Source organism: Podarcis muralis, chromosome 10 (genome assembly GCF_964188315.1).
Source record: "Podarcis muralis chromosome 10, rPodMur119.hap1.1, whole genome shotgun sequence".
NCBI lineage: Eukaryota > Metazoa > Chordata > Lepidosauria > Squamata > Lacertidae > Podarcis > Podarcis muralis.
In genome coordinates, this window is record NC_135664.1 from 820,436 (window position 1) to 847,505 (window position 27,070).

The following is a 27,070-nucleotide window of genomic DNA, read 5'->3' on the forward strand; positions in this document are numbered from 1 at the left end:
CGTGCGCTTCGGCGACTGTTGACCTGGAGGCGGTACGACGTGCATTGCGGGACGACTCTTTCGCGCGAGCAAAGATGGCAGAGGCGCACAGGGGCACGGCGGCGACCGACGAGTTCCAGGTTCGCGATGGATTACTCCTCCGTAAAGGGGCCATCTACGTGCCAGGGGACGATCTTCGCGCCAAGGTACTGCAGCAGTTGCACGACGCGCCCACTGCCGGGCACTTTGGCACAGAGAAGACGATAGAATTAGTCGCCAGAGACTTCTGGTGGCCCAGAATGAGAGGGGAAGTCGCGGACTACGTGGCGAGGTGCGACACCTGCCAGAGGGCCAAACCAGTACACAGACCGCCGGCGGGACTGCTGGAACCTCTGCAAACCCCGTTCGAACCATGGGAGAGGGTGGCCCTAGACTTTGTCACGGATCTGCCCAGCTCAAGGGGCAAGACGGCAGTGCTAGTGGTGGTGGACTTGTTCTCCAAGATGGCACATTTCATTCCGTGTGCGAAGGTGGCCACGGCGGAACAAACCGCCAAACTGTTCATAGATCACGTGTTCAAGGTTCACGGTCTGCCGCGGTCTATACTGTCCGACAGGGGGCGGCAGTTCATCTCGAACTTCTGGCAGAAGCTGATGGGCTTCCTGAACGTCAAGATCAACCTGGCTTCGGCTAGACACCCGCAGACCAACGGGCAAGCGGAGCGGGTCAATGCCATCATGCAGCAGTACCTGAGATGCTACGCAAATCAACAGCCTGCGACGTGGGTGGACTACCTGCCGCTCGCCGAGTTCGCCTACAACAACACGAAACACGTGTCCACAGGGGTGACGCCGTTCTTCGCCAACAACGGAAGGCACCCCAGAACCTTCCCGGGACTGGAAAGAATGGGGGAGGGGGAGCCGCAGACAGCAGACGCGTTCGCGTCAGAGTTGCAAGAGGTCCACGATCAACTTCGGCGGCACCTGGAGCTGGCTAAACACGCATACAAGGTGCAAGCGGACAAACACAGGAGAGTCGGCGAAGAGATCCAGGTGGGAGACTGGGTCTGGTTGGCAGCCCAAGCAGTGCCGGCCAGGTCATTAGCCAAGAAGAAACTAGGGCATAAACAACTAGGGCCCTACCAAGTAGAAGAACAGGTCAACCCGGTGGCTTTCAGGCTGATGCTTCCGGAGGGTTCCAGAATGCATCCGGTGTTCCACAGGTCGGTACTCACTCCCTACAAGACACCTCACAGGTTTCAGGAACCAGGAACGGCTCCGAGTCCGCTACGAGAGGGAACCGAACAAGGGGGAGTGACACAAAAGGAGTCCATCAACGAGGTCACAGAGATTTTGGACTCTAGATGGGGAGAAGAGGGAGTAGAATACCTCCTCGCCAAGGAGGGCTTCCCGGCCAGTGCCAACAGCTGGGTGCCAGGCTACGCCTTGGAGGAACCTCTGCTCAAGGACGAGTTTCATGCCCTTTTCCCACACAGGCCCATGCCAGCAGACTTTTTCGACGATTGGCTTTTCACACCGACGCTTTCAGCCAGCACTTTCCACGGGTTCGACTCGGACGAGGAACCGAAAACGGACACGCGTTCCCCGGAGGGGTCGCCCTCGGGATCTGCCTCAGAGCCCTCGTATTGGTGGGACGATAGACCAGAGGAGCAGTGGCGCAGGAAGTGGCTGGAGGTTCCAGGTCGAGCGACGGACCCGGGAACGACTGAGGCGGAGACGGACGTGGACATGTTCGGGGAGGACCTGGGCTTCGAGCACGGTGGCACAGAGATGGAAGCAGAGGTGACCGCTGTCGACGAGCGCAGGGAGGAAGAATCGGAAGTCTTCAGTTGGAGGCCCGCCAAGGGAAGCGAACTGTATCCGGCATTCGTCCCCATGACTCAGCAGCACCCAGCTCCCGCACCGGAAGGAGGGGAGGGGGGAAAGGGGGGCTTCGAGGGGGGGATGGATGTCAGGGGTTCAGGAGCAGAGGCGAGGGCAAGGGAGGAAACAGAGAGCGAGGGGGAGGAGTCCGAAGAAAGGATGAGTGATGACGACGACCCAAGATCTCCGAGTCTTTCCAGTGAATCGGAAGATTCACAGAAAGGAGCGCCAGTGGCCAGAGCAAAGGGGGGGCCTAGGGGGACACCCCAGGAGGAAGGGACCAGCGGGGGTTCAGAGGGCAGCAGTTGGAAATCGGGGCCAGCGTCCCCACCAGAGCGCAGTGGAAAGGAAGGACGTCAGGGATCGAGCCCTGGCAGCTCGCAGCAGGGAGGAGGGCATGAGTCAGGAGTGACCACACCCCCATCGGGGAGCGAAGAAACGGTCAAGCGGAAAGTGGAAGGTTGGGCGCGCGCGCCAAGTTCAAATGCACAGGAAGGCGGCGCAGTAAGCAGCCCGGAAAGGGAGCCGGGTCCTAAAGCCCGACGCAAGGAGACAGGAGGGTCCGGGGGGTCAGCGTCAGAGGAGTCCCAGAGGGAGGAGACCACGGGGGGCAGAGGGACCCAGAGAAGGACGGTCAGGCGGAAAAGGTGGAGTAAGGCGAGGATATTAAGTTGGTGTACGAGGGGCGGAGACTCAGACGGAGCTTCGCCGGTCTAGCCATAAGACGTAGAGTTGCACGCAGCAGCTTGGAAATGGAAACTGTAACTCAATAAAGACTTTTATAAAGCGAACGCTGGCTAGCGTGATCCTCTGTGAGCTAGGATCGGGGAGCAGCTCTGACAATACCTCTCCACATAACTGGAAGAAATAGAATAAATTATACCAAATAGCAAATCTATGCAAATATTGTTGAATTCACATAATTCCTAATGATTGCAGCATGTCAGCTTTAATCACATCCAAATGCAGTTTAGATTAAAAACAACAATATAAGTGACTGACCTGCCGAGTGGCCACATCAATTTTTTTCAGCTCCATCCTGCAGAAGTATGTTTGTATGTGTGGGTGTGACAAAATTTAAGTGCTGAGAAAGCAGCATATTTTTATTTTTCTGGTTACAGATAGGTAGCCGTGTTGGTCTGCCATAGTCAAAACAAAAAAAATTCCTTCCAGTAGCACCTTAAAGACCAACTAAGTTAGTTCTTGGTATGGGCTTTCGTGTGCATGCACACTTCAGATACACAGAAGAAGTGTGCATGCACATGAAAGCTCATACCAATAATTAACTTAGTTGGTCTTTAAGGTGCTACTGGAAGGAATTTTTTTTGTTTATTTTTCTGGTTCTTATTTAAACCCATATCAGCTGATAGAATCTTCTGCAAGTGCCTTTTGGAGGTTATGAAAACTTTGGTAGGGTTTGGAGTGGTATCTTTGAACAAGGAAGGATAGGAGAAGCCTGCTCCAGCATGGTGACAGGCAGGGACTAGGAATCCTGCCTACTCCTACTGCCCTTTCATAGACTGATTCTACCATCATATAATTTAGTGTAGGAAATAAATTTTAGATCTGCATTTTTATTTTTTTTGATGGTATCAAACCTGGTCTGTTTTGGATAACATCTAGCCTCATCAGAAATGGATCTGTAATTTGTCTCTGCTGTAACACTGCTGGGAGCCCTTGTCTGCAACTTACAAGTGAAGAAGGTTATGGTGGTTTCAGAATACCCTGCACACACTGACTTTTAGACATTGAAATTGATGGGTATTTATTTGCCAGGGTATTCGTGGGAAGTCTCCTCACCACCTCCCTTTTCCTCAGTAAGGAGAGGAAACTGAAAGCCATTGGCTGGTGTACAGCTATGTCAACAGTTCATAGTAGGAGATAGGGCTCTACACTGTTCTGGGTCAAATCCATAATTTGGATTGATTTCTGTTAATCTCCAGAAGATAACCACAAAATTTAGATTAGATCTGGAGGGCAGCCACGTGGGTCCATTCATCACTAGTTAAATGTTGGGACCTCTTTCTTTCTGTTGATATTCCTGACCTCCCCCCCCCCCTCTTCCTTTTCTTTAGGTGGTGCACCTGGCTCGCAATCTTATATACTTTGGTTTTTATAGCTTCAGTGAGCTACTCAGACTGACTAGAACATTACTGGCTATCCTTGATATTGTACAAATGCCTATGTCATCATACTTTGAAAGATTAAGCAAATTTCAAGATGGAGGTGAGTGTGTGTGGGGGGTGGTAATAGAAAATTATTTGCAACACATAATACATTACATAGTAATACCTTGCATTCATTAAAGGTCCTGCTCTTTATTTTCCTCAATGGCTTTCTCTTTACCTTGAGGTGTGTTTCCCATAAAATACCGTATTTTTCGCTCTATAAGACGCACCAGACCACAAGATGCACCTAGTTTTTGGAGGAGGAAAACAAGAAAAAAAATATTCTGAATCTCAGAAGCCAGAACAGCAAGAGGGATCGCTGCACAGTGAAAGCAGCAATCCCTCTTGCTGTACTGGCTTCTGGGATAGCTGCGCAGCCTGCATTCGCTCCATAAGACGCACACACATTTCCCCTTACTTTTTAGGAGGGAAAAAGTGAGTCTTATAGAGCAAAAAATTCAGTAAATTGTATGCCATTCTGAGAACCCTGCTACTGAAGGACAACTTATAAATTGTCTAAATTAAAGGAAATAAATACACCAAATAAAAATTGGCAGTATGTCTTCTTGTTTTGAAATATTTTAACCTTAAAGTTAGATACTTTGGGTCATGCAAATAATGACACATCTATTAATTTAAAAATTAGTAAGATGCACCTTAGATGAACATCCTTTAACTATAGTTTAGGATCTGTTGAAAATATTATTAATTATGGATAAAATCTCTCAGCAGATGACTACTAAATAAGAGAGATAAAAGGAAGATATATTCATGACTGACTGACCGGTTATTTTACTTTCACTGAGGGGGAACAGAAGCATTGTCAAAATCTTGATACCTGTAAGATTATTTAGCAGTAGTGGATGGTGTGATGGGACACTGTTGCTCACCTGGTCACACTGCTGCCACTTCCTGGAAGGTAGAGGGGATGGGGTGAGGCAGTGGCAAGGTCAGCACAACACAAACACTTCAGTGCTCTTGCCAGTGCATTTGTTCAGTGATTTCGCTCGGTCTTTCAGCTCAGTGATTCAGCTCAGCTTAGAGGGTGGCCGCATCTGGCTGTACTCTGATGTCCATCAATCCCATCCTCGTCGCCAGTGTTAAATAGTGGATAGACATAGCAGACGACGCAGCGATTTCTCCAAAGCAGCTCTTTATTTGTAAGCTGGAACAGAACTGAACAGCAAATAGCTCAGCCGGCCTGCTTTTATAGGCAGTCGGCTGTCAACATTGTAGCAACAACAACCCAGGGTTTCCCGCCTAAAGTAACTGACGTGGACCTGAGTAAAAACTATCCACGATACCCCTGGGGGCCAGGGTGAGAACGTCAATACATAACACCCATCCGAAACCGAGATAAGGCATTAGTTACAATCATAGTGGTTCCATGTGTTTCAGTAAAACACATAAGCATATTAACTGACCCTATTCACCATACAGCTTTAGATGTGCAGTTTGTCCAGTGAAAATAGTCTTTTAAATGCGCTGGGCACTTGGAAACCCTGCTGGATTGCCGAGGGCAGTACCAAAGTCCTGGTGGCCTTCCGATTCTGGTGGCGACTGTGGTGTGGCCAAATGTGGCATTGAGCCCAAGTTCCCTGGCTCTACTGTTGTCGAAGGAACCACCACGAGCGGACTCAGTGGATGGTCAGGCACGGCGGCAGTATGAGTCTCTGGAGAGCCAGGCAGACCCAACGAAATGGCTTGGTTCGGCTCCATGCCCTCAGTTTGTGAGGAAGATGTAGGTGGAGCCTCGCCTTCCATTAACAACTGCTCTGGAGCTGGGGCCACAGTTGGGGGCACAGTGGTAGTGTCCAAATCCGTGGGGCATTAGTACAGCCCAGGGGCTCAGCCTCACCAAAGTCTGGGTGCAGCCGGTCAAGCAGTGGCCTGAGGCGGCGGCCCATAAGCAGTTCGGCCGGGCTCTGCCCTGTGGCTGCATGAGGGGTGATGTGCTGCATAAGCAAGTATTCAGTGACCCGCTCGTGCCAGTCCCTCTGTTCCAGGGGCTCCAGTGTCTCTTTTGCTGATCGCACCATTCTTCCTGCCTGCCCGTTGCTGGCTGGGTGAAAGGGTGCCGTTAGGGCATGGCGGATGCCCAGCCCCAAGAGGTACTTTTCAAAGGTGCCCAACGTGAACTGTGGTCCGTTGTCCGAGACGAGGACATCAGGACACCCATGAGTTGCAAACAGGCCCCGCAGCACCCGGATGACGGCTTCGGTAGTGGTGGAGGGCATCAGGGCCACCTCCAGCCATTTGGAATAGGCGTCCACCACTGCCATAAAGGTCCGGCCATGAAAGGGTCTGGCAAGATCGGTGTGCACACTCGACCAGGCTGCCTTGGGTATCTCCCAGGTATTACCCTTAGCTGCTGGCGGTGCAGGTCTCGACTCTTGGCATGCTTGACAGGAGGCAATTCACGAAGTGATGGCATCGTCCATACAAGGGCACCAGATGTAACACTGAGCCACCGCCTTCATTTTGGCGATTCCCGGGTAGCCGATGTGCAGAGCCTCAAGGATGCGTTGGCGGAGTCTTTGGGGAACCACGGCTCGGTCTCCCCACAGTAGGTAGCCGCGATGAGCCGAGAGCTCGTGCTGTCTGGTTGGAAACAGCTGGAACTCTAGTGCGAAAGACCCTTCCAGCCACCCCCTCCATACCCAGTTGAGTACACGTTTGATGGTGCGGTCCTGGGCAGATGTGGAGGCTACATTGGCGGCCGATACTGGCACTGCTGGGTGGTCCTCAATTAGGAGGAACGATGAAGCAGGAGCCGGGTCTTCCACAAGTGCTGGAAGAGGGCAACGACTGAGAGCGTTGGCATGGCCCATCGATTTTCCAGGGCGATGGACGAGCTCGTAGCTGTACACTGCCAGTAAGACAGTCCATCGCAGCATGCGTGGTGAGAGGACCAGTGGAGTTGGTTGATCACTGGCAAGGAGGCCCAGGAGCAGCTTGTGGTCAGTAATGAGGTCAAAGGTTCTCCCATAGAGGTATTTGTGGAACCTCTTTACTCCAGCCACAAGTGCCAGTGCCTCCTTGTTGAGCTGGCTGTAATTCCGTTCGGCCAGAGACAGCGACCGGGAGAAGTAGGCAAGTGGTGCTTCTCTTCCGTCTGGAAACCAGTGACTGAGGACGGCGCCGATGCCAAAGGGCGAGGCGTCACAGGCCTGGCTTCACAGGCCTGGTACCAGCACACTGTCCGATGAGAGGAGGGCTTTGACTGCGTTGAAGGCTGCCGTTTCCCAATGACCCCAGGACCACGGTACCTTTGTGTTGAGGAGGCGGTGTAGTGGCTTGGCTAGTGTTGCTTTGTGGGGCAGGAACATGTTGTAGAAGTTCAGCAGCCCCAGGAACGCCTGCAACTCTGCCTTGCTTTTTGGAATTGGGGCCTGCTGAATGGCCCGGATCTTGGATGACGACCGGAGGAGTCGATAAGGTAGCCTAGGAACTCCACCTGCAAAACGGCGATCTGGCACTTTTCTTTTTTCACCTTGAGCCTGGCCTCCTGGAACCTGGTCAGCACAGCGCGGATGCACTCAAACAGCTGCTGATTTGAGTCTGTGGATACCAAGACGTCATCAAAATATGGCACCACGCCTGGAAGCCCCTGCAGGAAACGCTCCATGAGGCTTTGAAAGATGCCAGGAGCCACATTCACCCCGAATTGCAAACTGAGGCACCGGAACGCCCCTCGGTGGGTGACGATCGTCTGGGCTTCAGCAGTGGCATCGTCGACAGGCAGTTGTTGATAGGCTTGGGCAAGGTCCAGTTTAGTGAAGACCCTGGATGAGGACCCAGGGAATGCAGCAGGTGGTGAACAACGGGAACTGGGTAAGCGTGCTGCTGAAGTGCCTTGTTGATGGTGCACTTGTAGTCGGGGCAGATTCTTACTGACCCATCCTGCTTGACAGGCATGACGATGGGGGTTTCCCACTTGGCGTGGTCAACTGGCTCCAAAACTCCTTGGGCGATCAGCTTGTCAAGTTGTTCGTTCACCTTAGCCTTGAGAGCAAATGGGACCCAGCGTGGCTTTAGCTTGATGGGGGTGACTTGTGGATCTAGGCTGAAGGAGATGGGCGTACCTGTATATTGGCCCAAAGTGCCGTCGAAAACCTCAGCAAAGTCTTTGATTAGGCCATCAACCTCTGCGTCGGAGATGCAGTTGATGCCGGTGACTTCCAGGCCGAGGGCATCAAACCAGTCTAGCCCTAGGAGGCTAGGCCACAGGCCTTCGACCACCACCAGTCGGAGCAGGCCTGAAAAATTCTTGAAAGCGACCCAGAACTGGCCAACGCCTACCTCGGGGATGTTGTTTCCCTGGTAGTCTCTCAAATGTATGCGGTTTGGGTCGAGTTGCGTCTTGGACAGGTGGGGCATGAGTCTTTTGATGGTGCTCCAGGATATGACGGACAAGGCAGATCTCCATGTCACACAGAGCTCCTTTGATGAGCACGGTGGCATGTAGCTTGCAACGCGTAGGCGAGTCGGTTTGGCCAGTCATGGTTTTGGATGGGCAGTGTCAGTTGGTGAGGGCGAAGCAGCTTCCCTTGGTGGACCAGGGGGAAGACTTGGACTTGCGAGATGGCGAAGGGGGGGAGTTAGACGGAGCTGATCGACAGACCTTAGTGATGTGGCCCCTCCTGGATCATCGCCGACAGATGGCGTCTCTGAACCGACACTTGGCATGGGAAGAGTTGCCTCCACAGCCGGCACATTATGACTGGCCCGTGGACTTCTGTTTGAACTTCCTGCACTCCCACTTTGTCTGGTGCACGTCATCGTCTTCACGCGAGGATGCCTCATCACTGCTGGCCTCTTCGTGATGCACAGGGATTGGCTTCTTAGCAAGACGCGGGCTACTGGCCTTGCGAATTTCCTGGGCGGAGAGTTCAGCAGCTTCTGAGGCCATGGCCTCCTCAATGGTCTTCTGCAGAGTTAGGTCTGGCTTGGCGAGGAGATGCCGTTGCAGACCCGGACCCCGCAGACGATTCGATCCATCAGGGGCATCGTCTAAGTCTCGGAACTCGCAGTGCATTGCGGCCTGTCGGAGGGCGGCAGTGTAGTTGTTAATTGACTCCCCCTCTGCCTGGTTCCGGTGGTAAAACACATGGCGGGCAGCAATCTTGGACGGCTTTGGTGCGTAGTGGTTGCGGAGCTTCTCTTGGATCGTGTCCCACGGCTCTGCCTGGACTGCTAGAGGCACAACCAATGCTTGGGCCGTCTCGAACCCCTCGGGCCCTCAGAGACTGAGGAATAGGCCCTGCTTACGCTCCTCTGACACTTCCGTCAGCTCGTTGGCTTGGAGGTAGCAGTCGAACTGAGCGAGGTAGGAGTCCCATGATTCAGAGGCTGGGGCAAACGGCGGTAGAGGCACAAGTGAAGCCATGGTTCCGATGCCGACGTGGAGGGCGATGGATGGAACACCGTGCCCTAGCCAGAATGGTCAGCTCTGAATTGGTTCTGTTCAGTGATTTCGCTCGGTCTTTCAACTATATACACGATACTCCTGGTGGCCAGGGTGAGAACTTCAATACATAACAAGATAGATATCCTCTTACATTTCCCAGATAGGCAGACAGACTTAAACTGTGGGGGAAGAACCTCCCCCCTTTCCTCCTGCCTGTCACTCATCCTGAGCTGATCTAGGCAGACCTTCATTCCAAGCAGGCAAAACAAATCACACAGACAACTCAGCACGAAGGGCTGTCTGCTTCTGAAGAGACAGATGCTCCAGATTCCATTTCCGATTCTTCAGGGGGTTTGGGGTTTATTTCAGAGTGCGGGGCAGGTGATTGGGTCAGAGCCGGGACAGAGACAGGGTCCAGAAGAGCTGGGCTGAGACAGGGCTGGGGCAGATTTAAGAGGCACGGGTTCAGAAAATAGGTTAGGGCAAAACTCTGGGTTGGGGCAGGTCATGGGGGGCAGGAAGGAGGAGGGGACTTCTCTTCCTCAACAGTCTGAATTCTGGGGACTACTGGCTAAATGGAACACATGGATGGGCAGAGAGTGGGGGTGGGGCACATTGCAAAAAAAAAAAAAATTAATTTGACAGAAACAACGTTACAATCATCCAAACCCATATTATACCTTCCTACCTCAGACTGGCAAAGCAGGTTTCATGGGTCAGCCCTATTAGCTTGACACACACGTCAGGAACGGCCTTTCCTTCCCCTGCCGATTTAAAGCCAGCTGTTTTACAGATCCTAATTTCCTCCAGAACAGTTACAGCTCTTCAGACATTCACAGATTCACACTCTTTCACCATTCACATGACATCCCTATTAATACTCACGTTAACAAGCTGTTTTATAGAGCACGATCAAAGGTCCTAACCAGAATGGATCTCCTTAGCGTTCGTCCGTGACTTCTCGAGGTCTGCCCGTGTGTGTGTGTGTGTTATGGGGTCTCCTTTGGAGGTGCCCGAGGTGTGCCGATACTTCAAAAACCGTGCCCCGGTTTCTCACCAGAGTCGGTCAGAAGGCACAGCTCATAAACAGGGCAATATGACAGGCGAAATTAATGCCTTCTTAGCTCCACGTTCTGGCACCATATGATGGGTCTGCTTTCAAACCCTGAACTGTCTTTGTCATAGAGAATCAATTATTGGCAGAGACAGGGATATTCCAATGAACACCTTTAATCAGCTGAGCAAAGGTAGCGCAAGCATGCCCAACAAAGGAACTGGAAAATGCCGGCACAAGGAAGTCTAGAGTTTTAAAAACTTTTCTCCACCCTCCTCCCTCCTCAGGGGCTTCTTGGCTGTAAATAAAGACCAGGCTGGTTAATAGCCCTTGAGCACTTTGTTTAGTCGTTTAGTCGTGTCCGACTCTTCGTGACCCCATAGACCAGAGCACGCCAGGCACCTCTGTCCTCCACTACCTCCCGCAGTTTGGTCAAACTCATGCTGGTAACCTCGAAAACACTATCCAACCATCTCGTCCTCTGTCGCCCCCTTCTCCTTGTGCCCTCCATCTTTCCCAGCATCAGGGTCTTCTCCAGGGAGTCTTCTCTTCTCATGAGGTGGCCAAAGTACTGGAGCCTCAGCTTCACGATCTGCCCTTCCAGTGAGCACTCAGGGCTGATTTCCTTAAGAATGGATGCGTTTGATCTTCTTGCAGTCCATGGGACTCTCAAGAGTCTCAAGAGTCTTCTCCAGCACCATAATTCAAAAGCATCAATTCTTCGGCGATCAGCCTTGAGCACTAGACACAGGAAAAGTAACTCCTTAACACAGGCACCTCCTTTTGTTACATTCCACTGCCAGAGCTGATAAGGGGCAATTAACTAGTATCCCTAACAGAGAAACAGCTTCTAAAGAAAAGACAGATTACCCCTTGATTGGCTATAAACTGCTGACACATTTCTTAGAATGAAACTCCTGACAGATTCTTCAGCAGGAAACAGAACAAAGACAGCATTAATTTAGCAAGCACAATTGTACAGAAGTGAAGATGGCATTAGTTATGAATACAAACACACACACACACACACACAGAGAGAGAGAGAGAGAGAGAGAGAGAGAGAGAGAGAGAGAGAGAGAGAATGAATAAGAACATATTTCTGAGACCCTACAGCAGCAGTAACAAATTCTTACCCCTTATCTTTTGAATTGATACATAAACCCATCATATTCTAGAAGAACTAGGGACTGAAACAGTCTGGTTAGGAAGCTAAAGAGATCTTCAGTTAACTCAACTTGTAGACTCTGCAAGAACATTTGATAATGTAGATGTGCTTGGAGCATTGGGCTATTTTATTAATACATATATATTTAAATTTAATATCTTCTTTTTCAGCCAGAGAGGCAATTGCCCATCAGAGTGACAACTTTCTGTTTTTATATTTCATATACATAGGAAACAATGTTATGAGAACCATTCATGGTGTGGGAGAGATGATGACTCAAATGGTCCTCAGCAGAGGTTCTATTTTTCCTCTTTCTGTACCTGATGTACCCCCAAGTGTCCACCCAAGCAAGCAAGCCAACATTGTAGAGAGTGAAGATGTCACTGTGATGGACACCAAATTTAAAATCATTGAGATTTTACAGGTAAAGACCTTTACTTTAAATTTTTAAAATGAAACGAGGCACCAACAATATATATTATGTACTGTAACATCAAGGCATGAGCGTGAAGGCTTGTGGTTATGGTGACTCCAGTTTTTGAATTGTGGTGTGGGGTTTTGACTCCAGCACAAGGCCATCTCACCAGCTAGTTAGTTTTCACTAGAGTTATGGCTAGTAATAGACTAATCTGGCAACTTCAATTTCTCTCAGTTTCTCAGTTTTCCAATTTTAAATTCTGTTTTCCACATTTGTACATTTCTACATCAATTTGCGATTTCTTTGTTTATTTAAAATCCTCATGAAAAGTTTAATGTGCAGTTCTAATATACACATTTTTGTACGAAATTTTAACCAGTATGCACATTTTGCAACCAATTTATCCCTATACACTATATTTTTGTTATTTTCCCAAAGGAGTTCATTTTATTGTACACATTTCCCTAAAATATGCATTTTTGTACACACTGGTTGAAGAACTGCAACAAAATTTTGAGAAGTGCGACTTTTGAAGGATAGCTGTGTCTCAGTGCACATTCTGGTGCAAGAAGTGTGAATTAGGTAGTTTCTCATTAAAATGCAAGCAAAATCAAATTGCTCCCCTATTCAACACATGTGCCTGATTTATTTGCACTATAGAAGACAGTTTCTATTAACAGATCTGCTAACAGTAGTTTTCAAAAAACGTGTGATCTTTTGAAATATTGCATTTTATTACATACCTTTTAAGGCAACAATAATAACCTTGGTTTCACAAGCAAATCATCTTCAGATGCTTCAGAAAACTTGCACAGAGGTTCAGAAATGTGTTGTGTCAATCTTGCTTTGTAGTTTATTCTTAGCGTTCGGCTTGACTACAGAATATCGTACATGCTGTCAATTTACAAGAAGGAATTTGGAGAGAGCAGTGAAAATGTTGATAGTTCAGTGACATCTCCCCCTGACACACCAACTCTTACATCAGGTATTGTTATTAAAGTGGAATAATTCAACATAATGATGATTCCTTTCAATAAGTGTTGAAATAAAAGATGAGTGGGCATTCACCTACTAGTTTAGGCAAAATGTTCAGAAACTCAAATGTGGGGAAACTTTGGAGATAATGGCTGGACAATTCTGACAATGCTTCAGACCTTACTCAATTTATGAGTTGTTTCCAACAAAAGTCTTGAATGACTTATAAAAAAAATAAATCCAGCTAAGAGTGCAATGTTGAAAATCAATTTAATATAGATGAGACGGTGGTCAGATTGTAACACAAATTCCTCCACACACATTCCGGCCTTAGACTTTGCCTCCAAACCAATAGCCCTGTGGAAAATTTATGGTCAAATGCCTGGCAGGAGAGAATCATCTTTGACTGACACACACACAAATGTCAATGTTGGCTCCAGGCAAGCCTCCCTGGGGAAAGTATTCCATAGATGGGAAGCTATGATAAGGTTACCAGATTTTTTTTCAATGAATCCGGGGACACTTTTCAACTTCAGTAGGAATGACAGGATTTTGCCACGGGACTGATTTGTAAATCTGAGGACTGTCCCCGTGAAACAGGGACGTCTGGTACCCTTAAGCTATGACTGAAAAGACCCAGTCTCTTGTGGCTGTCCTCCAGACTGCTGCCTCGCTTGCACATGTGGGAAAATTGCAAATCAGTTTGGGGATTCGCATGCCTGCTCTTTGACTCACGTTCTCCAATTGTACAGGGAATGTAATAGGTACTGCATTTATTTGATGGTGAAATCTCTCTGGCTCTGTAATGCAAAGTCAGATCACAGGATCAGGGACTTTATTTTCCAGTTTAGTTGTTACGTTCTAGGTATGATTTTTGGTGGAGGAGAAAGTGCCTGCTCCCTGTGCCCAGAGGTTGAGTATTGTTTGAACATGCATTCCAAGAATTGGATCGTACGTAGGTGTTCTGTTTTGTTCAGTAACTTGAAGTTTAGTTGCCCTATTTTTATTTATTGCTTCTTATTTGTGGGTTATGTGACCAAGCATAGGTGAGATGCTGTGGTCAAAAGGCTAGTGAGTGAGCTGCTGTCATCCTTGGACAATGTGGTAATAGTGTCCTTTGATTTCTTTTTTTGTGTCATACCAGTCACTGTTGGTCGTTCATTCCTAGGACAAAATAAGTAAGGGGGTGTAGTAATTTTTGTATTGCTAACTTTACCAAAATCTCATTTCATAGGAGTTGTTCCTAATATAGATGAAATTGCTGCTGAAGCAGAAACTATGTTTGCTGGCAGGTAAGCTCTAAAATGGCTCCATTCCTTTCATTTTTATACTTGGCCAACTTCGCCTCCCCCCCACCATCCTCCTGCTTTGTAATACTAACAAACACTTCCTGTTTACTCTTTTCCCTTTCTCCTGCTTGCTGATGTACTGCTACTTCAGTGGTAGAACTTTTAATTTGTAGAATGCTTTATAAACATTTTAATGATTCAGCCTTGAATCACAGTAGCTTCTATCTAGTAGATATAGACTGAATATTTGATTTTTTAAAAATGTTTTTATTTGCTGGTTATATTATACTGCTTTGAGATATTCTAAGTTGACTAAATAAATAAATAGCTGTTGAAATGAGCCCAGTGAACAATGTGTGAGCTTCAGTATTCCAGAAATGCAACACCTCTCATCATGGAATCTGGTCAGGCTACTTATATATTTTATGTGTTTGGTTTATGTGTTTTGTTTGTTATGGCTGTAATGTTTTTGATATATTGTGAGATGGCTTAGAAGAGGATACTCTGAAAAGCAACCTATAAATAATAAGATAAACCTCATTGTCAGAGCTATCTAGTGATCAAGCCATAGCTTCTCAGACACATAACTGAGTAGAGTTTTTCAGTTTATAGTGCTTTTACATTTTTGCATCAAGTTCTTTACGCTTGCTAGTTTATGGTGGTTTTAAACTGATTTTATGCTGTTGGTCTTACTATTTTGTATTGTTTATAACTAGTTTTGTTGTGTGGCATGTGTGTGTGCGTGTACACACACACAATATCTCTTGTTACACGGAACTGGTTCGTACATAATGCTAAGCCAGACATGTTCCTAGAAAGGAGATTGTAGCCATATTGCTCTTCCTCTAGTCCTCCTGCCGCTGCACTGCTAAGCTATGGTTTGGCTGAGCTGTGACTCATGGTTTGTCTTGCACCAGGCAAATCATGAGCTGTAAACCCAAGAACAAACCTTGGTCACAGCTCCTAGGTTGCTACCCACTTGTGGTAAGTACAATTAGCTTTATTGTGCAGCTGAACCTGAGCTAGGGCTCCTGTTAGAAGTGTTTATTTTTTGGCAAATTTCCTTAAAATAGCTCAAAAATGTCATTTCCCCCCTGAGATTTTGCTAAAAAAAGCTCACCGCTCCACAAAACAACTTTTGTGTCCAGATTTTCACTTTTTAAAAATGGCAACCCTAGCATGAGCCTGCTTTGTGCTCTCGTTCCTTCTGTCTCCTTCCACCAGTAGCATATCATTCAGAACCATATTAAGTGTTAGGAGTCTAGGCTTGAGAACACAGTAAACGTACGTAATTAAAAAGGAGGATTTGTTGCAAAAACAAGCAGTTAGCTCCGGACTGCTCTAGCCAAGCATCTGGCATCATTACTTAAGTTGACCCTTCTGAAGAGTTCTTCTAGCATTGACAGTTTGAACCTGTGACCCTTACGTCTCTTGTTTTGTCGGGATGTGCTAAGTACTCTTCTGAGTCAAACATGGCCTTGTGTCTCTCAAAGGCCCTCTGGGCCTCTTTTGTCCATCGGAACAGTCTCTTACCCCTTAAACAATCCATGAGGGGAGACATTAGTCTCGAGTATCTGGATATAAACTTACAGTAGTAGTTCGCGAAACCCAGGAATCGTTGCAAGTCTTTCTTGGTTCTGGGTTCCTGCCACATCACCACTGCCTTCACCTTGGCGGGATCCATGTGTACTCCCTCAGGGGTGATGCGATAGCTCAAGAACTCCACCTTGGTCACGTCGAACTGACCCTTTTCTAACTTGGCATACAACCGATTTTCTCTGAGCCGCTGCAGCGCTTCTTCCATGTGTTTTACGCATTCTTCCAGGGTGTCTGAGTAAATCAAGAGATTTAGATAACACAACACTGTAGAGTCCACTAGACCCCCCAACACATGATTGATGAACACCTGGAACATCGCAGTTCTGGATTGTAATCCAAACGGCATGACTAGGTACTCGAAACTGCCGTAAATTGTAAAAAAGGTGGCCTTCCACTCATCTCCCACTCTCACCCGTATCAGGTTGTAAGCTGCCCTCAAGTCGAGCTTTGTGAAGATCTTTCCTGATCTCAGCCTCTCCAGCAGATCCCCAGTGCGTGGCAGGGGATAGCGGTTGGGCACTGTCAGACTTCAATGATTACAGACTTCAGGAGTCTGTAATCATTGCAGAGCCTCAACTCTGAGGTGTCGTGTTTCTTCACGAAGAGCACAGGGGCACTCCCAGGTGTCTTAGATGCGCTCAGGCTTTGGGTCCAGGCTCGCCACTGACAGGGATCCCTGGAGCTTCCTGTATGCACACTGTTGCACCGTGTGTGTTGCTGAGCCGCAAATAAAACACAGCCGCTCCTTCCAAGGTTTTCCCTTTCAGTTGGTGAAATTCCAGGAAAGTACCCTCCTGGTGGCACCCAGTTGCATAGGGTCCTTCCCTTCCCTTCCTGCTCCTCTTGGGACCGGCAGCTCACATTCTCCACTGGCACATAGGTACTGGGGGTTAAAGGCCTTGCCTGACCTCGGCATACCCTGGTGCGCTCCTGCAGTCTCAGGCCCAGCTGTAATGAAGCCTGCCCAACTGCTTGCAGTGTAGGCTATGGGGGCATCCAAGCCAGTTCACCCAAAATCTGCTCATTCAGCCCCGCCTTATATAACGCAACCAGAGAATTCCCCTCCCATCCCAGTTGCGGGACGTACATATGAAACTCCGACCAATACTCTGCAACTGTCCTGTTTCCCTGCTTGAGGCTCATGAGTTTCTGGGTGAGTGCCGCCTCCCACATCAGATCTAAAAATATGCTGTCCATCGTTTTCACAAAGGCATCCAAGTTGGCAAGTACCACATCATTGCTTAACATGAGGGGGGTCACAATGTCGAGCCCTTCCCTCTAAGAGGCTAATGAGGAATGCCACCTTTTCTCTATCGTCTTGAAATTCTGCCCCTCGAAGGCTCAGGAAATAAAGGAAGGCTGTTTTGAAGGCCACGTACTCTGAGGGCTTTCCCGAAAATCACAGGGAGCGGGGCGGCACTAGGCTCTTGGACATCTGTCTTCCACATCTCATGTCAACTGTCTGCCCTGCTCCCCCACCACTCCTTCCGAGCTATTGATCTGTGCCTTCAATTCCAGATTATGTTGCCACAATACCTGATAAGGATATGCAGGCAGGTTCTGGCCTCCTTCTCCCCCCCCCCCCCGGGCAGCTGGAAGTTGTTGCTGTCTTTCCATTATCAGCTTTTTCATCTGCCGACTAATGCAAAGAATTGCTGAGAAGGGTCAATCTGCTAGGAGTCCAGGTTCCTGGCTTGAGAAAACAGTAAATGTCCGTAATTAAAAAGGAGGATTTATTGCAAAAACAAGCAATTAGCTCCGGACTGCTCTAGCCAAGCATCTGGCATCATTACTTAAGTTGACCCTTCTGAAGAGTTCTTCTGGCATCGACAGAAGATATCGAACCTGTGACCCTTACGTCTCTTGTTTTGTTTCCTGTCTATCAGCCATCCTATTCGTCTACGTCTCGGGCTCCTTGGGTCATCTGCCTCCCCTTCCTGTGACGAAAGGCTGTCTGTCTCGCTTTTCGCTCCTGTTTGTGCTTCCTGTGAGCTTTGGCTGTGTTCCAGCCAGCTCTCAGCTACTGCCTTATCAGCCTTTTGTTTTTTTGTTTTTTGTGCAGAAAAGAAAAAAATGCAGTGCAGCTGGATGATGAAGGTGGCAGGACATTCCTGCGAGTCCTCATTCACCTTATTATGCATGACTACCCTCCTTTGCTTTCTGGAGCCCTGCAGCTGTTGTTTAAACACTTCAGCCAACGAGCAGAAGTTTTGCAAGCCTTTAAACAGGTAGAGCAACCAATTAAAGCTATTTCTTTACATATTTTTCAGTTGCTAGTGATGTAGGTCAGTAAGTCTCCCTCCTATAGAATTTAGCCAGAACATTTATGCAGTGCCTGTGTCTGTGTTGATGGAAGACTTGAAGACTTGTCTGATGCTGCTTTTCAGGAGAGAGAACCCTCCCTGACCCACTTACTGCAGTGTTTTAACTGGGCTGTACCAGAGGCATACAGCGTGCAAAGTTTTCGCCTCTTCCAAGCTTGTACAAGTAACACATAGGAAAGAAGATTCTTTTTTGGTGTTTGACAGTTGCTGCATAATGACCTTCTACCTTCCATTAAAATGGTACTATGCTTATTAGCTGCAGTTCTCTGTTAAGTGACAGCTGAATGGTTGACATGTTTTGTGGCAGGAAAAGGACCTAATTGGGAAATTAATGAACTTGCTCCAGCAAAAGATGGGAGTTGATTATTCAGGAGTAAGAGATACCCAAGGCTGTGTGTGCCAGGATGCTATGTAAATGCAGAAAAGCATCAGAAAAATAATGAATGACCTGCAGTGTTCACCTACCTAAAAAAACTCAGATTGTTTTTTAAAGCAACTTTCTTGCCTTTCTATTTGCAAAGATTGTTCTTTAAAATGTGGGACAAAGCTTGAGGAAATTTCACATAACAATTTCAAAGAGTAGTAAGAGGCTTCATTACCTTGTATAGGTTCTTTCTCCATCCAAATTTAGCAAAAAAGAGAATTGTTTTTTCATAGCAAAAAACTGCAGAATAGATTCTGCAAAATAAGAGCAACAATACAAGTGTTGTTTATCTGCATAATTTAGGTCAATTGAAGACATGGCATCTGGTGTGATAGGAATACAGGAGGCTTTCACTGAGTCAGCCCATTGATTCAGCTGGCTTGGTATTGCCTATTCTGAGCCGCTGGGGTTCTCCTGGATTTCAGACAGGGAACATTCCCAGCCCTGCCTGGATACAGTAAGGGTTGAACTTGGGATGTTCTGCATGCATGTCAGATGCTCTACCACTAAGTTACAGTCTTTTCTCAGTGTCATAGTATTTAACTTACCCTGGTGCAGAATTTTTCTTAAAATCTAATTAATGAAGTCATCCATAAATTATGTAACAGAATTCTGAATCTGCATTGTTGGGAAGAAATGGGCACCAACCTGCAAAGGTGTAGCTAGCTGAGATTTCTGTTCGTTTGCATGTTTATATAGAAAAACATGCAAAACCTTAAATAGCAAGAGTCCTCTGCAGTAGAGGAATATTTGCTGATGTTAGGTATTATCTTTTTGTACTGCTTTATACAAGCCTTGTCACAGTGTTTATAGAATTAATGTAGGGAAAACTGACAACTTCAGTTTCATTCAATGTCTTCATTAATAATCTTTGCAAGCATGCAGCCTTGTAACCAATTTTACAGATGTTGATAAATTGAGAAATCATAATGAAAACCTTTTAAAGAAAGATGTTCTAGACATCTTGTCAGAAAATGAACAAATTGTAAGTCATTTTAGGAACCCCCCCCCCATATTATTGCATTATGAAGGAAATAATCCCTGATGTTCAAAAAGGGATCTGGATGTCTTCTTGCAAAATTAGTTGAATTAGGAGAAAATGACAATTTCCCCCATATTAAAAAGAAAAAGGAGGTTACCATTTTTTCTAATTTGATTAATTTTGCAGAGGCGCATCCAAAGAATTCACACACATTAATGTGTTTTCCCCAATAAATAACTTACATTTTGTTCATTTCTTACTAGATGCCTAATATGTCTCTTTTCAAATGTTTTCATATTACCGTAACTTCCCAATTCTGTTTCAAGTTTGTCATTTTTCTTATCACTGTTCAGATTTGGAGTTCATAATTTCAGTGATTGCCACATTTTCTTTCATCAGTTAAAATGATATATTACCTTGGTGTAAAGTCCACATTCAGTATCTTTATTTTTGAACTGGTTTGTTCATACATGTTAATCACCAGGCAACTAAAGCATTAAGTGGCAATTTGCATGCGTAAGTGAGCCATCGTACATCAAATGAGATGAGAAGGAACTTTCATATCTTCACCAAAAGAGTGATTCTCCATTGAATCAGTTCATACATTTAGCTGCAAGTTGTCAATTGTTGAGTAATCAGTTGATGCAGAAATAAGTGATGTGTATCAATGGGTGAACCATATGATTTCACTTGCTTTTATGTATAAAAAATATTCTTTGGCTTGCTAATGTGATCTGTTGAAGGGTAAAAAAATAATCAATGGGCCTTATAAAAAGTCAAATCAAGGAGTTGATTGCAGCTATAGTACAAAATGCAGCTCTGATGACATCTTTTAAAAAAATAATGTAGTGAAACTTTTGTGAAATTTTGGGATTTACAGGTTCAGTTGCTGGTATCTAATCAAGATGTGGATAACTACAAGCAAATTAAAGCTGATCTTGACCAGCTAAGGCTTACTGTAGAAAAATCTGAACTTTGGGTTGAAAAGAACAGCAGTTATGAAAGTGGAGAGCTGGGAGAAAGTCAGGCAAAAGGAAGTGATGAGCCCATTGAGGTGGGTGTTTTTGTTTTGATCCCTACACATTGTTTCACTTTTATTTATTTAGAATATTTATATGCCACCATTCAATAAAAGGTTCTCAAGCTGGTTTACACAGTAAAACTGGGCAACAGTTAAAATGTCCCTAAAACACATTTCACCAGAGTTTTGTTTTATGTTCTTTCTATTTCTGAAAATGAAAGAATACACTCTCACTCACTCAACCCAACACACCATTGCCATTCTAAGAGAATGAGGGAGGTGTTTGTGGTGGGTTCTGTCACCTCTTTTTCTAGAAAAACAACACTGCTGGCAATGTCTTTTTCTAAAGAAACAGGTACTGGTACTCACCATGAAGTTGTTTTGGTGCCACACTTTTTAACAAAAAAAGACAGGTGCTGGTACTGCGTGGTAGTAGTAGTAGTAGTAATTAACAATTTATAATTTATACTCCCCCCCCCCATCTGGCTGGGTATTAAAAAGCACAATAAAATATCAAACATTAAAAACTTCCCTAAACAGGGCTGCCTTCAGATGTTGTTTATTTCCTTGGCATCTGATAGGACAGCGTTCCACAGGGCGGGCACCACTACCAAGGTCCTCTGCCTGGTTACCTGTAACCTCACTTCTTGCAGGGAGGGAACCAGCAGAAGAGGTCCTTGGAGGAGGACCTCAGTGTCTGGGCTGAACGATGGGGGTGGAGATGCTCCTTCAGGCATACTGGGCATGAATGTTTCCACTATTTACTAAACTTTCCCTTTCTTAACATGCAAATAGTTTCTTATGACTTTGTGTTAATGGTTTATTCATATTGTTACTTTAACTTCCCTTCTGAGAATTGCTAGATGTTGTAGGGTGACGGTTGTTATATTTACAACTCTTGTTAGATAACAGCTGAAATGCAGAGTTCATTGTCCTCAGTGTCCAGGCTGAACAAAGGGGGTGGAGATGCTCCTTCAGGTATACTGGGCCGAGGCTGTTTAGGGCTTTAAAGGTCAGCACCAACACTTTGAATTGTGCTCGGAAACGTACTGGGAGCCAATGCAGATCTCTCAGAACCGGTGTTATGTGGTCCCGGCGGCCACTCCCAGTCACCAGTCTAGCTGCCGCATTCTGGATTAATTGTAGTTTCCAGGTCACCTTCAAAGGTAGAGCACATTGCAGTAGTCCGAGCAGGAGATAACCAGAGCATGGACCACTCTGGTAAGACAGTCTGTGGGCAGGGAGGGTCTCAACTTGCATACCAGATTGACCTGCCTGCGCCTCCATGGACAGCTACGAGTCCAAAGTGACTTACTCAGTCATAAATCTCATGGGGTGACCTTGAGGTGAGCCACAGCCTCTTAACCTACCTCACAGGGTCTTTTTAGGGATTAACTGAGAAAGGGGGGGGGGGGTCAGCCATGTACTCGTTGGAGAAAAAGGTGGGAGATAAATGCAATAAACAAGCTCTTCTGTAGGGGCAAGATGGAGATGTTGGTTGCCAACCTGGCATCCAGAGATCTCCATGTGGTCACAATTGGACCCGTGCCAGACGCAAAACACGCCTGGCACCTAACACCTGTTGTGCCCTAAGCTACCCAGGGCAGACACAGGGTAGCTACCCATAAACCCAACCCTTTAAAACTAGAAGGAAGAGGTGAGTTGGGTTGTCATACGTCTAGAACTTCCCAGACACAGCCGGTATTCAGCCCCCTTAAGGAGCGTATGAGTGGCAGTTGCTAAAATGTCTGAAGAAATCTGGACGTACGGCAGGCCATGTTGGGAGTGTAGATTAAAGAAGCTCAACAACTTTTGTGGATGGATTCACACTTTTGTGTCCGGATTTTCATGGCAACCCTTGAGGTGAGTAACCTCTACAGTGCTGACCTTTGTGAAACAGAGCATGCTGCTATGCTGGGCTGAAGCAGGGAGAAGGAACAACTCAATCTCTCTGCAAGAGAATGCTATATAGAGCTAGCATGCCAAGTTTGGGGGCAGTATGTTTCTTTTACAAAGAGAATAAGCAACTGCTTTTCAGTTGGTATGGATGTAAATATTCCCAGCAGAATGCAAATAGTTTCTGGTCCCTTCCCTAGAAGGATATGATGAGGGAGTGTCTATCACATGACATAAGGCTAGAAGATATGCAGCTGAATGTCACAACTCTGTTGATGGTGTGATTATCTTTCTATAACTGCATCTCTGGAATACCCTTTGGTACCCTTTGTGCACCACTGTCTTCCATGTGCACCACTGTCTTTTTCTGTATTTCTGCTCCAACTGACTAGAATGATGCTCAGTTCTCATTGGGCTGTTTTAGGGGTTTTTGTCACCACAGTTTTATTTTCTTAGCCTTCCTTCTTTCCTTCCTTCCGCAAACCTTGGGTTCCTTCTTACATGCATGTTAGGTTCCAATATTATTGACACTTATCACCTGACTTTCCTTTTAGAGGGAGAGATAAAAAGGTAAAGGTAAAGGTACCCCTGCCCGTACGGGCCAGTCTTGCCAGACTCTAGGGTTGTGCGCCCATCTCACTCAAGAGGCCGGGGGCCAGCGCTGTCCGAAGACACTTCCGGGTCACGTGGCCAGCGTGACAAAGCTGCATCTGGCGAGCCAGAGCTGCACACGGAAACGCCGTTTACCTTCCCGCTAGAAAGCGGTCCCTATTTATCTACTTGCACCTGGGGGTGCTTTCGAACTGCTAGGTTGGCAGGCGCTGGGACCGAGCAACGGGAGCGCACCCCGCCGCGGGGATTCGAACCGCCGACCTTTCGATCGGCAAGCCCTAGGCGCTGAGGCTTTTACCCACAGCGCCACCCGCGTCCCAGAGGGAGAGATACTTAGTGCTAAATACTGGATAATGGCTACTGTAACTGTATGGGATTGCAGGGAGAAATGCCAGATTTCAGACAATACAGTGGTACCTCAGGTTAAGTACTTAATTCGTTCTGGAGGTCTGTTCTTAACCTGAAACTGTTCTTAACCTGAAGCACCACTTTAGCTAATGGGGCCTCCTGCTGCCACTGTGCTGCCGCTGCACGATTTCTGTTCTCATCCTGAAGCAAATTTCTTAACCCGAGGTACTATTTCTGGGTTAGCGGAGTCTGTAACCTGAAGCGTCTGTAACCTGAAGTGTATGTAACCCGAGGTATCACTGTATAAAGATCAAAGGCTGCTGAAAAGTTGCACCTCCTCTTTCCTAGCAAAAAGAAGTTGGATTCAGTGCATGTTAGAAATTCACCTCTTCCCTGCTCTGACATCCCCAGACTGATTTCCTTCTTCTGACCTTTTCCCTCCAGCTGTCTTTCATTGGGTCTCTAGTCTCATATATGTAAACCTGAGGCCAGGGCATGTATCATTATTTTGAGTTATATGCAATGCTTAGTTGCTATGAACACTCTGCAAATAATAACACAAATTCTAAAACTAATCCAAATACTAACAAGAAATAACAAAAATTGAAGAGACATTTTATAGTGTGTATATTATCAATATCAATATCGATTTTCATACAGTTATCATACCTTCTTTGTGCTGGACACATTAGCATTTTAGGCTGTGATCCTGTGCCTATTTATCTTGGTACTAAGCCCTGTTGAACTCAGTGGGATTTACTTCTGAATTCTGTACTTTAATTCTCTAGCTCACCTTGGGTTAATATTTGCCCACTGTTAGTGGAAGATTGTTTTACATGGTTTCCATGCATGTTGGTACTGCATTTCAAGATTTTGGAGTTAAATTTTCCCCTCCCTCCCTATCTTTTTAATTATAGGAGTCAAATATTTTAAGTCCAGTCCAGGATGGGAGTAAGAAACCTCAGATTGACAGTAACAAGAGCAACAACTACAATATTGTTATGGAGGTATGTTGATAAAATGCTTCAAAGTATCAAATAGGTATATTCACTATGGTAGCAACTCATATTTCCCCTGGCTTTGTATTTATGTACAGTACATATTATCTTTTATCACCAGATTCTGATCCGCTTAAGCAAACTGTGCATCCAGAATAAAAAATGTCGTCATCAGCAGCAGCGCTTGCTTAAAAATATGGGGGCTCACAGTGTGGTGTTGGATCTTCTGCAGATACCCTATGAGAAGGTAATTAACGTTTATGCCAAGTTGAAGAGCCTTTTTTAACCCAAGGGCCACAATAGCTCATAGGCAATCTTCTGGGGACCACATGCCAATGGAGGGCAGGGCCAGAGGTAGTTGGGGTGGAGCAACGAATGTGACAGTCACCTTTGTACAGCAGGAGACAGGGGCGAGCCAGCAGTAAAACACACCCAGCAAGTTGAAGTTAACTCTTTATTAGCAAAAAGGCAATCTTGCACAGACTTGGTGGAGTGTCAGAGACAGCAACTCATCTCTGGTAGGTCTTGCCCCCATGAAGTTGTTGCTGAGACCTTCCCACAGCTGCCTAAGTCATGACTAGCATTCCCCATTGTTTTCATTGGGACCTAAGATATCTTACTCTGGATACAGCTGCGGGCATTTAAACTAGAACTGAGACATTTTAAGGTAACTGTGTGACTACACTTGCAGGAGCAAAATAAAGATTTCCTTGGCTGCTTAGTCATTTGGAAATGTGTCTTTCAGGAACAGAAGAAACTTAGTTGACCTTTCCGTTATCTTTATTGCATTCTAATTAGGGCTTACTCTTTTCTTTTTTAGTTGTTTTTATTCAAGATTTTCTTGGGTTAAAAAAGTACATACATTGTGTCAGGACTGGTCGTTGTCCTCTTCAGATCACCACACAAACGCTTCTTGTTCTTTTATAAAACTTTTTATTGCGTATTAACAAAACAATCTTATAAACGGTTCTTAACTATTCTTCCTCAGAGTCACTTATTTCAGATACCTTCTGAGCTCTGCTTCTCCATGACCAGCCAACTTCAAAATGGCGAAGGTGCCCTTCCCTTTGCTTTCCCGCTCTTTTTTCTCACCTCCTGACTAGAGCTGGCTTGGATCTCCCCTCCTCCAAATCTGAGCTAGAACTGAACCCTGGCCTTTCCTGGGAACAGCCGGTCCCTCCCTGTTGTTCCTCTTACTCTCTTCTATTAGGTTCACTGCTCTTCTTCCCCCCTTGGGGAATGCTTTCTGCCTCTGAGAAACTGGAAACTTCTAACTCTTCCCTGACACATTGTCTGTATTTCATAACGTCCTTTCTACAGATCAGTTAGGCTGTTACAGTGGTGCCTCGCAAGACGAAATTAATTCGTTCCGCGAGTTTTGTCGTCTTGCGATTTTTTTCGTCTTGCGAAGCACGGTGTCGGGAAAGTTTTGGAAAAGCTTCAAAAATCACCAAAGTCTTTAAAAACCTCAAAAAAGGCTACCACACCACGTTCTATGAGTTGCTCCTCGAAGTCAAGTCGCAACTGTATTAACGGTGTTAAGAAAAAGGAAACAAACTTGCAAGACATTTCCGTCTTGCGAAGCAAGCCCATAGGGAAAATCGTCTTGCGAAGCAGCTCAAAAAACAAAAAACCCTTTCGTCTAGCGAGTTTTTTGTCTTGCGAGGCACCACTGTATCTGATTCTAAAGAAATCAGGAACCAAAATCAATTCATCAAACTTACACATGAATAAAACAATAGTTTTAAAGAAAATGCACACTCCTTAAAAACACACACACACACACACGCATTGTGTGATGATGTATAGTTATGTCACTGTAGGCACCATTTATTGGGAATATTTCCTCCCCTGTGGATCACTGTAATAAATCAGTTAAATAATTTTAATCAGTTTCAGTTGGTTAAGTGTTACCACTTTAATGATAATTGATATATTCATTCTAGAATGCCTGAAATGATCCCTCATATCAATGCCTCATTTATTAGTTAATTCTGTAGGAGTTCTGTTTTAAGTTTCACCAAAAGTATAAACCTGCCCCCTGCAAACCAAATAACTTGTGCAGAGACTTCTTAGCAGTGGCCCTGTTGCCCTGGTCTTGTCCCTGGTCTTGTCCCACAAGAAGCCTAGTAGACGCAAACAGACATGTCCCCCTTCCCCACACCCCAGACTGTCTTGGGAGACAGTGGAGGAGTGCACTTTTGGGGGTGAAGTCAAATTGTTGGAAGGTTGCAGCACCTGCCGTGGCTATCAAGATCAATATGGGAGAGACATGCTTTGTTACAGGTGGGGCAAATGAAGGCGTCCATTTGTGCTGTTGCAGATGCACCAGGGTGTTTCTTCTCTCTGCGCCTCCTCCTAGTGGTCATTCCTCCTCTGATCACTGCTATGGATGCAAAACTTGTCTCTAGGCACTATTAACTTACTTTATTTTAAATTTCTTTGTAAAAATAATTACAGACTGCAAACTTGTATGAAATATCAAGGTGGTGTACAACAATTTAATACACAAAACAATGCAATCA

At 46.1% G+C, this 27,070-nt stretch overlaps 1 protein-coding gene across 11 annotated transcripts in view; it reads left to right on the forward strand.

The window, feature by feature from the left end:
* Positions 1–27,070, forward strand: part of ITPR2 (inositol 1,4,5-trisphosphate receptor type 2) — a 364,184-nt gene that overhangs the window by 103,657 nt on the left and 233,457 nt on the right. For all 11 annotated transcript variants that reach the window (XR_013394522.1, XR_013394523.1, XM_077935647.1 and 8 more), the window contains 8 exons: positions 3,938–4,088; positions 11,890–12,083; positions 12,930–13,062; positions 14,287–14,344; positions 18,003–18,168; positions 20,551–20,724; positions 24,465–24,554; positions 24,667–24,792. Coding sequence is in view for 9 of the 11 variants with exons in the window: in XM_077935647.1 (XP_077791773.1) it covers positions 3,938–4,088; positions 11,890–12,083; positions 12,930–13,062; positions 14,287–14,344; positions 18,003–18,168; positions 20,551–20,724; positions 24,465–24,554; positions 24,667–24,792 (1,092 nt within the window). In the remaining 2 variants the exon portion in view is untranslated. The remainder of the gene's footprint in view (positions 1–3,937; positions 4,089–11,889; positions 12,084–12,929; positions 13,063–14,286; positions 14,345–18,002; positions 18,169–20,550; positions 20,725–24,464; positions 24,555–24,666; positions 24,793–27,070) is intronic.